Source organism: Oryx dammah, unplaced genomic scaffold (genome assembly GCF_014754425.2).
Source record: "Oryx dammah isolate SB20612 unplaced genomic scaffold, SCBI_Odam_1.1 HiC_scaffold_3, whole genome shotgun sequence".
NCBI classification, from domain to species: Eukaryota; Metazoa; Chordata; class Mammalia; order Artiodactyla; family Bovidae; genus Oryx; species Oryx dammah.
In genome coordinates this window covers 11785176-11799461 of record NW_024070187.1, presented here as the reverse complement: position 1 = coordinate 11799461, position 14286 = coordinate 11785176, and the positions used below count along the sequence as shown (strand labels likewise).

At 39.0% G+C, this 14286-nt stretch overlaps 1 protein-coding gene across 20 annotated transcripts in view; it reads right to left on the bottom strand.

Moving 5' to 3' along the window:
• CAMK2D (calcium/calmodulin dependent protein kinase II delta) overlaps positions 1-14286 on the bottom strand; it is a 315281-nt gene that overhangs the window by 55591 nt on the left and 245404 nt on the right. For all 20 annotated transcript variants that reach the window (XM_040237414.1, XM_040237411.1, XM_040237427.1 and 17 more), the window contains exons 7-8: positions 12594-12696; positions 5071-5154 (exon numbers count right to left, since the gene is read on the bottom strand). In XM_040237414.1, the coding sequence (XP_040093348.1) occupies positions 5071-5154; positions 12594-12696 (187 nt within the window). The remainder of the gene's footprint in view (positions 1-5070; positions 5155-12593; positions 12697-14286) is intronic.

Below are 14286 nucleotides of genomic sequence, written 5' to 3'. Positions count from 1 at the left end.
AAAATTACTACATATTTGATTATTTTAAGCAATTAGTATTACATGACATTTAAAAATATGTCTATTATTAACATGTTCTTTAAAAAGTCATTTTTTAGAGGTATTCATTAAAATATTATTATTATATGACATTTAAAATATTTCTATTATTAACAAGTTTTTTAAAAAGCCATTTTCTTTTACAGGTATTCATTAAAATATTTATAGATATATTGATATGACGTTTGGGTGTGACTTAAATAATCTTGGGGTGGAAGACTGAGTCAAGTGATGAAGATGAAATAAGATTAGCCATCAGTTCAGTATATTATTATCCTCTCTACTTTTGTAGAGAGAATTTTCTGTAACAAATTTTCCATAAAAGCTAAACTATTTGACACAGTCTACTTCATATAACATTTTTTAAAAATGAAAGTTAAAACAAGTTTTCATTATCTTACGTACACGTTTGTGCTTGGAATATGCTAAGAGATGTTTGATTAATAAGAGTTGAGAAGCACTGATTACTGATTAGGTAGAAAGACTATATTATCAAGAACATTCAAAACTGATTTTAATAAAAGCTACAGCTTATAATCACATCAATGATCAAAACATTCTAAAGGCTGTTCTTATGAAAAAAAGGTGAAGCAGCAATGCTGAGAAACTCTTGAGAAGTCAGTGGGAAGTTAATGGAGCAGTCTAACAAGTACCCATTTCAAATTCTCAAAAAGTAAAGGGCACACCACGAGCTTATGTGCAAAATGCAGGTGGAGTTTGGAAATTAACTAGTGAGGGATAGAACAGCTTCCTTTTATCCCTTATGCAAACCCAAAACCAAAATACGATTCAAATAGGGGGGACCTAAGGGGCCAATGATGGGTAGAACAAAGATCTAAAAGATCAAGGCCAACAAGTTAGCAAATTATTTTTCAGATGATGAAAACTATTTCTACCATGTGGTAGGGCTGGCAAACTGACAGGTTCTCTGGCATCAGGCTAAGGTGAATGCCCATGCCTGCCGGGCAGGAGGGAGGGAGGGTGCCAGGGAGAGCCTTTGTCCATCTGTCTGGCAGTACAGCAGCCATGTAAGAACACAAGCATCTTGCTATTTGTTCTTTCAATTACTTTAGGGAAGCCAGAAACTGATAATTTCCAAAGAAATCTCCTGATAATTATATTATTTATTGTATAAATTTAAAGATAAATGCCAATCCCCACTCCCCCATAAATGGTCCAAGTGTCTGGCCAATACAGCTGGAGATCACCTGTTTGCAATTTGTGCTCTACCGTGTAAGAATCCTAAATCTGCTGCCCTAAAGGAATTCGCAACTAGCTGTGTTATGCAGCCCAATGGTGGTGTGCCAGAAAGTTTGTGGAAATGCAAATTCCTGAACTTCATCACAGAGAATCTTATTCAGTGGTTTCATGGGTGGGTCCCAGAAAACTGTATTTTTCATAAGCACTCAGGTAGGTCACCTTGAAGCATGTGGTCTGTGATCCACAGTTTGAAAAATGTCAAGTCAGGGAAATAAATAAATACTATATCTAGAGAAGTATTTGAAAGTATGTCAGTTCAGAATAAGAGAATGTAGGTAGAGATTATGGGAAGAAAGCTCCAAGGGTTGAAGACTAATGAAGACGTGGGTTGTAAGGGATGAAGGTAAAGAGCCTTCTAAATGTGAGGCACAGCTGGATGGTCCAGTGTAAGAGCCACAGAACTGGTGAAAGGAACACATGCTCCAGCAGGCTTGAGATTTTAAAATGGCAAATACTTTCTTAGAAATTGCTTGATGCTGACTTATTCCAGCTGAAATATGGAAAGGCTAAGGCTGAGAAATCACACAACTGCTGGACCTAATCTGGCCATGAAAGAAAACAAGGAACACATCCTCCTAAGATTTCAAAGGTTTGTTACAAGTTACAATATATTCTGGGACAGCCACTAGTTTGTTACTACTCATAACTGTTCTGATATCTAAATGCAGGTAGAGAAGTAACAAGACAAGCTGTGTTTCCACTATGTTTTCAGACTTACATTTATTATTTTTTAAAACTAAGATGTAGAAGGAAGTTCAGTTAAAAACCAGTCATTCAGTGATATCTATAAACAACATTTGCTCACCCAACTATGGAATTATGGGAATAGCTATATAAGCAAGAAAACGATCTAAATCAACTTACTGTTGCTAATGGCAGAACACAGGACTATATTCTCGCTTCATTAATGTCTCTCATTTACTCTCCAGTAATGGACTAGTAGCTTTCAAAGCCCAGATACAAGTCAGGCTATATTCTGCATGAGATCATTAAAGCAGTGGGGATAAGTATTTTAAATTTTCTGTGTATGGATTATTGTAAGTTTCCAATGAAAAAAATGCACAGATTTCTTTAAGCCATTATACCAAAATTGTACTTCACTCTGTTCTATGTCAATTGCCCAAAGGCAACTATGGTTGAGTACTTATAGAGTTTGATTCACAAAGATTACTTGCCATTTTGCTAAATGGCTTATTCTGTATTTCCTTTCTTATCTGGGTTATCTCATTTTTTTTTTTTTTACCATACTATCCAATGTCTACCTTTGCAAACAAGTAGTTATTAAGAGCTAGTGTTCAGAGATGGTTGAAAAAGAGATTCTCTCAAGATCCGCCATTACCTAAAAGCAGTAAATAAAGTGTATATTACTTTGGTGCCTATTACAATGGGAATGAGAAAAGGTGTACCATCTTGTAAGTAAAGTGAATTTAATGTAACCTTCAAGACATATAATAAAATGATAAAACTATTCCAAACAGCAGAGACCCAGAAATGTAACAAAAGGCATAAAAATCTCTTATTATGTTCCAGGTAGTGAGCAGTGTGTGTGTGTGTGTGTATGTGGTTGGGTAATTTTCCCCAAACATGTGACACTATAATCTCTAAGACACTTCTGCAGTTAACTATGTGATCCCAAGGACATTTTTCAGCATGCAATTAAAGGATGCCAAAATTTCTAGAAAAAATAAGGGTTGGTGGCCCTAAATAGGGCAGTCTTGTCACAAAGGGATTAGGCTGTTAGTAAAAAATTAAAAAAACATGTAAAAAGAAAAGGTAAGGAGAGAACTGAGCAAAATGGAAGATAACTCTACCCATGGGAAAACGAGCTGAAATCTGAAAAATGCCCTGTGGCTCTGAGTTTCTAGAGTAATTCATGAGATGTGTATGTGTAAAAATTCCTCTTGGTAGTTCTAGGAGGCAAGTACCACTATCATCACCGTTTTAAAAGCGGAAGCTGAGATACCGGGACTCACTCTGGTCCGGACCTGTCTGTACCACACCCTCTCTTCAGTGCTGGGTGCCGCTCTAGCTCCCCCGCCCCAATAAAACCCATCCACCTCTGTCAGTCTCTTAACAGATCTGTGATGGAGGCTGATTTCTTGCAAACAAAATATTTTGAGTTATCTGCCATTAACATGTAGACTTGAACAACAGCATTTTGTGGCAATGCCCTCATCAGAAGGATTTTAGAGCTCCTGCTTAGGAAACAGTCTCAGGGAGGAAGACAGAGCTTGGAGCTCACCTAAGATACTACCCTTTAAGTGACAATTCCAACTTTTTAGAGTAATAATAGCTGTTTGCATTTCAAATTGCTTTACAAACTCTAAAAACCCTATTTGACCCTCATACAGTTCTGTGCTGCTGCTAAGTTGCTTCAGTTGTGTCCGACTCTGTGCGACCCCATAGACGGCAGCCCACCAGGCTCCCCTGTCCCTGAGATTCTCCAGGCAAGAACACTGGAGTGGGTTGCCATTTCCTTCTCCAATGCATGAAAGTGAACAGTGAAAGTAAAGTTGCTCAGTTGTGTCCGACTCTTAGCAACCCCATGGACTGCAGCCCACCAGACTCCTCCATCCATGGGATTCTCCAAGCAAGAGTACTGGAGTGGGTTGCCATTGCCTTCTCCGAGTAAAGTGAAAGTGAAGTCGCTCAGTCGTGTCCGACTCTGTGTCACCCCATAGATGGCAGCCCACCAGGCTCCTCCATCCCTGGGATTCTCCAGGCAAGAACACTGGAGTGGGTTGCCATTTCCCTCTCCAATGCCTGAAAGTGAAAAGTGAAAGTGAAGTCGCTCAGTCGTGTCCGACTCTGTGTGACCCCATGGACTGCAGACCACCAGGCTCCCCTGGCTCTGGGATTCTCCAGGCAAGAGTGCTGGGGCAGTATACAGTTCTGTGAAGGTGAATATTTCTACTGGACAGGTAAAGAAGCCAGCTCAGTGCTGCTGAGGAGGTAGGGTCAGCCAGTGCAGAGCAGACTTGAATTCGGGCACTGTGATTCTAAATGCTGTGCTGTCTCACATCTGCCTTCTTAGGCGTGGAAGTGACTAAAAGCCAAGACACACCCAGCTGGAGATCACGCACCAAGTTGTTGGTTGTGCTAATGATACAGTGTCAGAAGCCTAGAGGGTTAGCTCCTGCCCAGTAACTTCAGCAGAAAATGTTTCAGAATACCCCAAAGTACCCCTTTTATATCACTCTCCCACCAACTTGAAGTGTGTGTTGACACAGAAATTCTGCTTTAAAAGCTGTGGTGGAAACTCTCCCCATTCTTTGAGCCTACACAGGCTATGTTTTGATTAGAGCTTGTTGCTAAAGGCCAGGCCTAAACCAGAGCCCAGTCCCCACAGGGCAATTTCACGCTTTTCCAAGAGTCACTCTTTTTCTCCTAGTCCCTGCTGAGTACCTTGTGTTGCAGACAGGACAGCGGTGGTCAGGGCTCCCTGGAGGAGGTGAGAGGATGGGAGCATAAACCCCACGCCCTCTGTGGGGGACACTGTATGGCGCTATCTCAAAGTGCCTCCTGGGCCTCAGGCTTCAGCATCACCTGGGAACTTGTTAAACATGCAAACACTCCTGTCCCAGACCTACTGAATCAGAAAACAGCAATCTGCTCTAACAGGCTCTCCAGGCGACTCTGTTGTAGGCTAAAGTCTGAGAACGTAACTCTTAAGTTGATTGCTAGAGAGCATCAACCTCAGATTTGACAGATACTATTTTCATTATAACAATAGTGGTGCACTGCAAAATTTGCATGAAGATGATTCCTTACCGCACGCCCACATATCCACTGGCTTTCCATAAGGATCTTTACGTAAAACTTCTGGAGAAAGATATCCAGGTGTACCAGCAAAACCTACAGAAAACAGATGTTAATGAATGAAAACCAACTTGGCAAAACCAATATGAAATGGCAAAGGAAGGAAGAAAAACTTCTTTGGGCCTCTGTATCTGTTGATCTGCTTGTCAAGATAAGACAAGGCTCTGAGGGAAATAAAATAACCTGGATGAGTTTCTCTCTGTAGCAGTCTTAACATCAATCTGTCCCACATTGTAGCTAATTAGAAGAAACACATCTCCCCTCCCCCACCTCAACCCCCCCCACCCCCACCCCACCACACACACACACAGATAGAAAAACCTTTCTACGGTGCTGCACAGTCAGTGTATATACTTCAGACTACTTGGTCAGCAGTTCTGATTCCTGTTCATGTGGAAGTTAAAACTAAACCTGTGAGAGGGTCAGAACATGCTACCCTATATCTGGGAAGAAATCAGGAGAAAACTGCAGAAGGTGATACTTATCATGATGCCTACATAATATATTATGAGAGGTTGTTGCTGTTGTTGAGTTGCTAAGTCATGTCTGATTCTTTGAGACCCCACAGACTGTAGCCCGCCAGGCTCTTCCGTCCATGGGATTTCCCAAGCAAGAATACTGGTGTGTGTTGCCATTTCCTTCTCTAGGGGCTCTTCCTGACCCAGGGATCGAACCTGTGTCTCTCACATTGCAGGAGGATTCTTTATCGCTAAGCCACCAGGGAAGCATTATTATGAGGAATATTTACCTATAAAGTGGGGACTGCCTGGTGGCTCAGATGGTAAAGAAACTGCCTGCAATGCAGGAGACCTATTTCCGATCCCTGGATCAGGAAGAGCCCCTGGAGAAGGGAATGGCTACTCACTCCAATATTCTTGCTGGAGAATCCCATGAACAGAGGAGCCTGGTAGGCTACAGCCCATGTGGTTGCAAAGAGTTGATATGACTGAGTGACTAACACTTATCTACAAAGTATAAGGACCCAAAACATAGATCCTGGGGATAAATTTAAAGCAAATTTTCAGTAAATACTTTTGACAGTGAGGTAGTCTATGGGAGAGGGATGGGGCTGAGAGTAACTGAAGAACTCACTAGGAGAAGAAATGCACTCATAATATATCAAAGAGTTCACTCTGTACTAATAAATAATCACTGTGTACTTATAAGTGGCAACTGAAGAGAAGACTCAGGAATATTTAGATGAGTCACTACTGAACAAGTATCAGCTAGATTTTTAAAAGATTAGGTATGCAAAACTAGATGGCTAAAGAAAGTTTCCTATTAGATAAATCAGTACTTCCAAGAAGGTATACTTAAATGATAATTAATAGCTAGCATCTAGAGTAAAATACTTATTTATAAAAATAATGGTTTTCAAATAAAAAATATTTACTTTAAAAATTACCAAAAATAGCTATTGCTATTTGGAAATTTTCTTTAAATGCATACAGAAATTGGAAAGTGTTCTTTAAAAGGATATGGAATCAGGAATTCCTCTGACTACAAATCAGTGATGAAGCACATTATGTATTTACTGGGATGCAAAGCATCCAAGAAAGGAGCTTTTCCCCACCTCCAAAACAAATCTGTACTTAGAAACAAACATATATGTAATAACACAGTTACAACAAAATTACATTTTGAGGCAAAGGATTTTGGATTTCACTTTTCCCCCCATTTTCACTGCCTGTCCTCTCCTCTGTTTGCTTTAGAGGAGGATGAGGAGGACAGTGAGAAAGAACTTCAAGAAAAGACCTGTATGTTATAGTTTAAACTGTACATGGACCACAGTGGATCCACCTCTACCTCAAACTTTATTTGATAGAAATGTTTGTTTGGTAGTTGTGAGCTGGAAAGAATTATTGAGCAACAGTGCTGGTTCCCCTGGCTGAAGTTGAAGGATTACCTGAAGGAGTAATGTGGAAGGTCGCTATCCTAAGGTAGAGACAGGCACACTAGTTTCCAAGAGCTTTCCAGGGTTTCTCACTGCCATATCTGCTCTCTCATTCTGACCATTCCTTTCCATCTCCTCCCAATGTTGAGACACAAGGGGAATCCAGTGGGAAACAGACTCCAAAGACCAGATTAAAGACTGAGGTCCCACCTGGCATTTTAAGATACTTTGTCATCTGGTCCTACCTACCACTTCCCCTTCATTCAGTCAACATAATATCTTTCTACTTCTGAGCGCTTAACCTAAAAAATCTCTTTAAGATTTCTTGAAAATAAACTTTCCATTTTCACCCTTAACGATGCTTTTTCTGTTTCTTGAACCCTCGATTTTTTTGGTGTATGTGTGGGAGGGAGTACTTTTTCTCTAATATACGGTGACTCTAAATTACTTCCATCTCCTACAGTTCTCAGTGGTCCTTTCTTTCTCTGAATTTTGACTACCCTTTTATATGCAATCTGTAACCTCCTATCTAGAATTGGTAAACTTTAATGTATGTCTTAAATAACTCGGTAGAATACATGCCTGGAGCAGGAAATGTTAACACTTCATTGAGGTAGAAAAGATAAAGAAATAACCACTGTGCAAGAAATGAAGTGATAATCCTAAGTGTAAATTATTACAAACCTCGTCTGGAGACTAAAATGCTAAGAGACACTTGCTCCTATTTGGCACAACTATCATTTGAGCAGTTAGGGGTCCTTACCCTTAAGAATAGTGCAGCCTACATCTACAACGCACAGATGTTAAAACAGTGCACTTTACAATGTGTTCTCATGAATACAGAAACACTGAGGGTAAGACAAACTAGATTTTCTTTAGCATGAGACTGAACTCCTAAAAATCTAGTTTATTATGATATATACTATCAACGGGAATTTAATGGGAGCTTGCCTTCTTTAGAGACAGGGTATGTTTCTCATTCTGAAAAACCAGTAGGAATACCAGAAAGGATCAAAGAGAAAACAGAATTACTTACATACAGAATCCACTGCAACATACTGCTGTTAAAAAACCCTTAATATTTAAACAACAGACATAATAACATAATAGCAACCAAGCAAAATAATTCTTCCATAAGAAATAGATCATGGTAGTTATCCTTTTTTCCTAGTAGCAAAAAAAAAAAAAAGAAAAAAAAAGAAAGAAATGGATTGCAAACAGCATTTCCAATCCCACGGGAGAAACAGATTGTTCTCTTTGGTAAATCTCCTAGTTTACCTCACACGAGTGTTACAGGGTGCTACTACTTCTAGCCTTTTTGGCTCTATACAAAAAAGACCGAAGAAGTCACATGGGCAAAACAGGTATCTGAACTTGAAAATACGGGAAAAAATAACCGAACACAAGAGAGCTTCTAGAGTGGCTTGAATAATTTTTCTTATTTGGAGTAGACCTCAAACTTATTAAAACAAAACTCTGTAAAAGCTCAAAACTCTGGCATTACACGTAATGAAGAAAGAGTTCTGCTTTTTCCTTATTAAAATAAACGTTTCCCTACTCAAAACCTTTACATCTTTTAAAATGTAAAATTAATCAGTCAAATACATGAGACTATGGCAGAAAACTGAATAACTATCAAAACAAATCATTCATACTAAAACATGCCTTTCCTCCTAAAACCTAAAATATATCAGGCAATATCCCCAAAAGAAAGGCAGTACATCACATGTCGTTCACTTAATTTGAGTTGAATGTGTTCAGTTGCTCAGTTATGGCTGACTCTTTGCAACCCATTAAAAAACAAACAAACAAACTTTAAAAGAAAGCTAAAAAAAAAGTATTCTCCCAAGCTTAGAAACTATGTTTTTTTATACTTTTAAAATGATGGATTTTCTTAGACCTTAAAATGCATCTTTTAAAAGTCATTACCCTAATAGGCATCTTAGTAGGAACTTAGCTGGTTATCACCATACTGAAGAAAAAGTGGGAATTTTACTTCCCATCTGTCATTGTTTCTCTGAGACCAGCTTGCCTTGAGAACTGAATTATCACAATTTGAAAATTTGTATACTTTTATATGGATGCTATTGCTTTCACTAGCCTGATATTTAGTTATTCACTCAACAACTTTTACTGTGTAGGCTGGTTCTGTGACATGTTTCATTCCAAGACAGTTTTGAAAACTTACTGAATAGCTTTGAAAACCCAGGCATATTCCAATGGTCTACTTTACTCGTCTCATAACAGCCTCATGAAAGAGTGTTTATTATTTCCATCTGCAAAAAGGACACTGACCTCACAGAGTTAAAGCGACTTGCCTAATATTATGCAGTTGTTAAGAATCAGAGCCAGGATATCAGCTGCAGTATTTTAATTCAAAAAGCAGAAACTTTGTACTACACACAGTCCTTCAAACAGCTTGTGATCTAGCAGAAGAGATGAAATCTCACCCAAACAAGTGAGATTTCAGGAGCTCAACTTCAATACTTTTATAAGCATCATCCAAGTTGTCAGTGTTAAATTTGATCCTTGGCTCCGTAATAAGGCTTCTGGCTTATTCCCGATATCCAATTATCATCTTGTACATAGTTCTGGCAATCACATCCCTGAGCCTAAGTCCCTTTTTTGGTATCTTGTAAAGTGGGGTCCTGCTTTGTTCTAGAAATGACTAGAGTTCTGTCTTGGAACCCAACTTGCAGGATTCTGACTTCCTCTACACAGATTCCCTTAAAATTCAGGGTTCCTGTCCTTTCTGCTTGTCACCTGGCGCTTGCTTGCTCCTGTGCACTCCTTAGCTCAAGCTGTCCTCATGCGTACTTTGAACGCCTGCCTTATCTTAACTGGCCCCTTGCCTGAAGGCTATCCTTAAAGCCACCCTCCTACCAAATCCTTACTTAACAGAAACCCACTTATATCCTCCTCTGCTCTAAAATTTTCACCAGATTCCTGAAACCTCTAAGATAAATGCTAAATCCTTCACAAGAACATAAAATCCTTTCCTACTTCATCAGCTCCCCATCTTAGTATACCTTCTACTTTAGCTGTAATCAACCTTATTGTTATTCCTGAAATAGAAAAAAAATTGTTTTATGCTTCTGAAATTTTGAATGTGTTGATCCCTCTGTCTGGAATGCCTTTATCTCCTTGCATGCCAGTGAATAAAACTCCCATTCAGCCACCAGAAAGGGGGAAGCCTTGTCCCAGTCACTGAAATTTCCACAATTTTTCTTCTCTTGTGCTCCAGAGCCCCTTACACTTGCTTCTGTTAAAGGTGCTCCCATGCTGCCTGCTAAATACTTATTGATACGCAAGTATGAGTATTTTGAAGGTCAGGACCTTCTAATTCATTTCTATATCTCCAGTGATTTGCTCTGCCCATCTCTGTGATAGCCCCACTACTTCCTATTGGACCCCAACTCCTGTAACTGTATGTTCTTTATCAGGGTCAATTACGCTCCTTACTAGGATAAAATGATGTCTCTGAATCTCAAATTTACAGCACTAATTCTAGGTCCTACCCCTTTTCAGTTTGCAGTTAATGGAATAGCTTTGTCCAGTTATATGACAAAATATGACACAACAAATGACAAATTTGGAGGTATTAAGTTCACCTGGTAAGTAAGGACAACCTTAATGTAAAAGGCAGTATTCAACAGAGGTATTAGAGACAAGGATAATGGTCAGGCACCACTGAAACAGGACCGGCTGCACAAAATGACATCCTGAATTAGGCTGCCTTCAGAGGAGGTGGATAAGGCTGCCCCACCAGCCACTCCCGTTAAGTGGCTGGGGCAGATGAGAGAGAGATGGTGAATCCTGGGAGATCTGTGTACTTTGCAGTATATCTGTAGGTTTAGCGATACAGAAAACTACTTGTATAGAAAACAAAAGAATTAAGCATTTCTTGAGCTCTCTTTCTATTTGTTGTTATTGTTTAGAGGCTAAGCAATTCAAACTGAAGGGCATTTTGCCACTGGCCACAACATCGATGGACCTAGAGACTGTCATATTGGGTGAAGTGAGTCAGACAAAGACAAATATCATATGATATAGCTTCTATGTGTAGTCTAAAAGGTACAAATGAACTTTTTTACAAAAGAGGAGTCACAGACGTAGAAAACAAACATAAATTGGGGGTAAAGTAGTGTGATATATACACACGACTGTGGCGCTAGTGGTAAAGAATCTGCCTGCAAATGCAGGAGACATAAGAGACAGGGGTTTGACCCTTGGGTCAGGAAGATCCCCGGGAGGAGGGCAGAGCAACCCACTCCAGTATTCTTGCCTGGAGAATCCCATGGCCAGAGGAGCCTGGCAGGCTACAGTCCATGGGGTCACAAAGAGTCAGACCTGACTGAGGTGACTTAGCATGCACGCACATACACACTGCTATTTATAAAATAGATAACTAGTAAGGACCTACTGTATAGCACAAGGAACTCTACTCAATATTCTGTAATGGCCTATAGGGGAAGAGCATCTAAAAAAAGAGTGGATATACATATACGTATAGTTGGTTCACTTTGCTGTACATCTGAAACTAATACAATATTTTAAATCAACTATGAAAGTGAAAGTGAAAGTAAAGGCACTCAGTAGTGTCTGACTCTTTGCGACCCAATGGACTGCAGCCTACAAGGCTTCTCTGTCCATGTGATTTTCCATGCAAGAGTACTGGAGTGGGTTGTCATTTCCTGCTCCAGGGGATCTTCCTGACCCAGGGATCGAACCCGTGTCTCCTACATTGCAGGCAGACACTTTACCCTCTGAGCCACATCAACTATATTCCAATTCTAATCTCAATACACTGGAAGTGAGAACAGAAGTAAGGTTGAAGCTTGTGGAGAGGTTATATTTTAGGACACCACCTGAAAAATGGATTAATACTCGGAAATGGCAGAAAAAGAAGCATGAGAAATTCAGTGGGTACAATAATTTATTTATCAAAACAATTCATAAACTTGAAATACTATAATCCAGAAATATTTAATACTATATATAATTTAAATTTGTTTAGAGTTAATCTTGTCCTTACTTGCAAGGAAACAGAAATTTCGTCATATAGAAATTTCAAAATTGTAGAGCAGAAACTGGCACTTTGATGAAACTCACACACACATATATAGATACATAATACCATGTATTATGTAAATTTCTCTCTATATACTTTGTAATGTTTTTAAAACTTAATATTGCTAATCACAAAATATGCAAAATATTGTACAAATATGTACCTAGTTACATAGGAGATTTCAGCATCAAGTGAGGCTGTATTTGGACAATCAATTTTCTCTCCAATACTCTTTGAATACTACAATCCTCCTATTAATTAATACAGCACCCATTTTTCATCAGTTCTTTAAGAAAAAAAGTCTGTGTTACTGCTCTTCTATTATATTTTCCCTTATTTTTTAACTTATACTTTTTTAATGTCACTAAAATTAGGTACTTATAAAAGTCCACTATCTTAAGGCTAGCCAAGTTGTCAGAATGAACATTTCCGTTTTGTTGTGGCTTGTAAGTGGGATGGGACCGCAGCCCAGAGAGTGAAAACAGCATGACGGGGAGAGGCCCTACTCACCAAACCACGCCTGCTGGTCTCCTTGGACTTCTATGGCTAAGCCAAAGTCGGCGAGCTTCACAGCTGCTCCCTTGGATTTGCTAGCTAAAAGCAAATTCTCAGGCTTTATTTAGAAAGAAAAGAGAGACTGATGTGAGAATCTATTTTAAGTGACTCTTCAAAACTAACATTTTGTAAGATTAGGAGAAAAAAAAAAAAAAGTCATGCACTGTCCTCTCTCCCGGAGACTGTCATTCCTAAATCCCAGGGAAAATACGGTTAGAAAATGATTACAAGCGATCATGTGTGCAGGCTTCGGACAGATGCATGTACGTCCTGGAGAGATACTGGGTTGAAGAGAGGATACACTTGGGGAGAGTGCAAATGAATGGGAGCACCTGTCTTGACCTGCTCACATGCTTCCAAGTGCTGCTTGAGGTCCAGACTTGGCCACGGACATTGGCTTAGAAGCCTTTCAGAGCACAGACATTTTTCAGCAGAAGGGAACTTGGCAAAATGATAACAAGAGTTGGACCAATCTACAGACATTTGGCAAATGAAACTGTGCAAATTAAATCCTAGTTGACTTCAAGAGTTTGGACCCAAATGTAGTGATTTTCATTCCTCACTGTTTCCAAACATTTTCTGTACAAATTTTGGAGTCTTATTCTGATTATGTATTAAAATTGCTGTCTTTAAGAATCTGTTTATTCTTAAAGGCAGAAAGAGTCTACTCTTATGTGCCAAATGTTATAGTTGGCTTTTTTTTTCATAAGCTAGTTTTTAAAAACATAATGTATATGTCTTCAAAGTGTGATTAAAATATTACTTATATATTTATTTTCACATCTCAGAATACTATAAGAGAGACACATTTTAATTTTCTCAGGTATTTATCATTACTCAAGGACACTCAAGGACTGATAACTCAATCCTGGAATAAGGCTGTGTCTACACCACTGTTTCCCAACTGGGTCATTGAGACACATTGGTACTTTGAAAATAAGTACCATGACAAATTCTTGACTTTCCCTGGACAGCCTTTGTGGGTTTTAAGAAATGAAGGGAAAAGCTGGTCAGAAAAAGGAGGCTGATTAATGCATAATGTAAATCTATCATCCTTAGATCCTTAGGTATCCGGATGAATGTCTGTCTGGATTGGTACGTGTATTTGGGAGAGTGGTTCAACATCTTCTAACCTTGGGCTAAAACTCAGCAAATTTAGAGGTGTCTCAGACTGAAAAAAGTTGGGAAACAATGGACTCTCCAAATGCCAAAACAACTGTCTGAAACATTTAAACATTCTGTTAATCAAATTGATTTTGTTTTTATGTTAACAAACAACTGATTTGTTTTTTTTTTCATGAAATTTGCTACTTTTTTTCCTTACTGAATTAGTCAATTCTGTTGTTGTTTTGACCTTGTGTAAACACAGCCTAAACCAATATTTAACTTATTAATTAAGCCAGCCATGCAAATTAGCAAAGACTCATAACCAGAGCTCAGAAGAAATTAGCTTAAGTCTACAAGAACTGAAGTGTAGGCAAGTAAGTTTTAATCGAGTACCAGACTTCTTCGGGCTACTGCTGCTCACTGCCATCAGATTCACCACTGTTATGACAAATGGTAATTTTAAGGAAAACTTTATAATGTTTTAGGGCTGACAGGGTTTCTACCTAAACGCTAAAAACATGAAAACTTAATTTGGATGTTG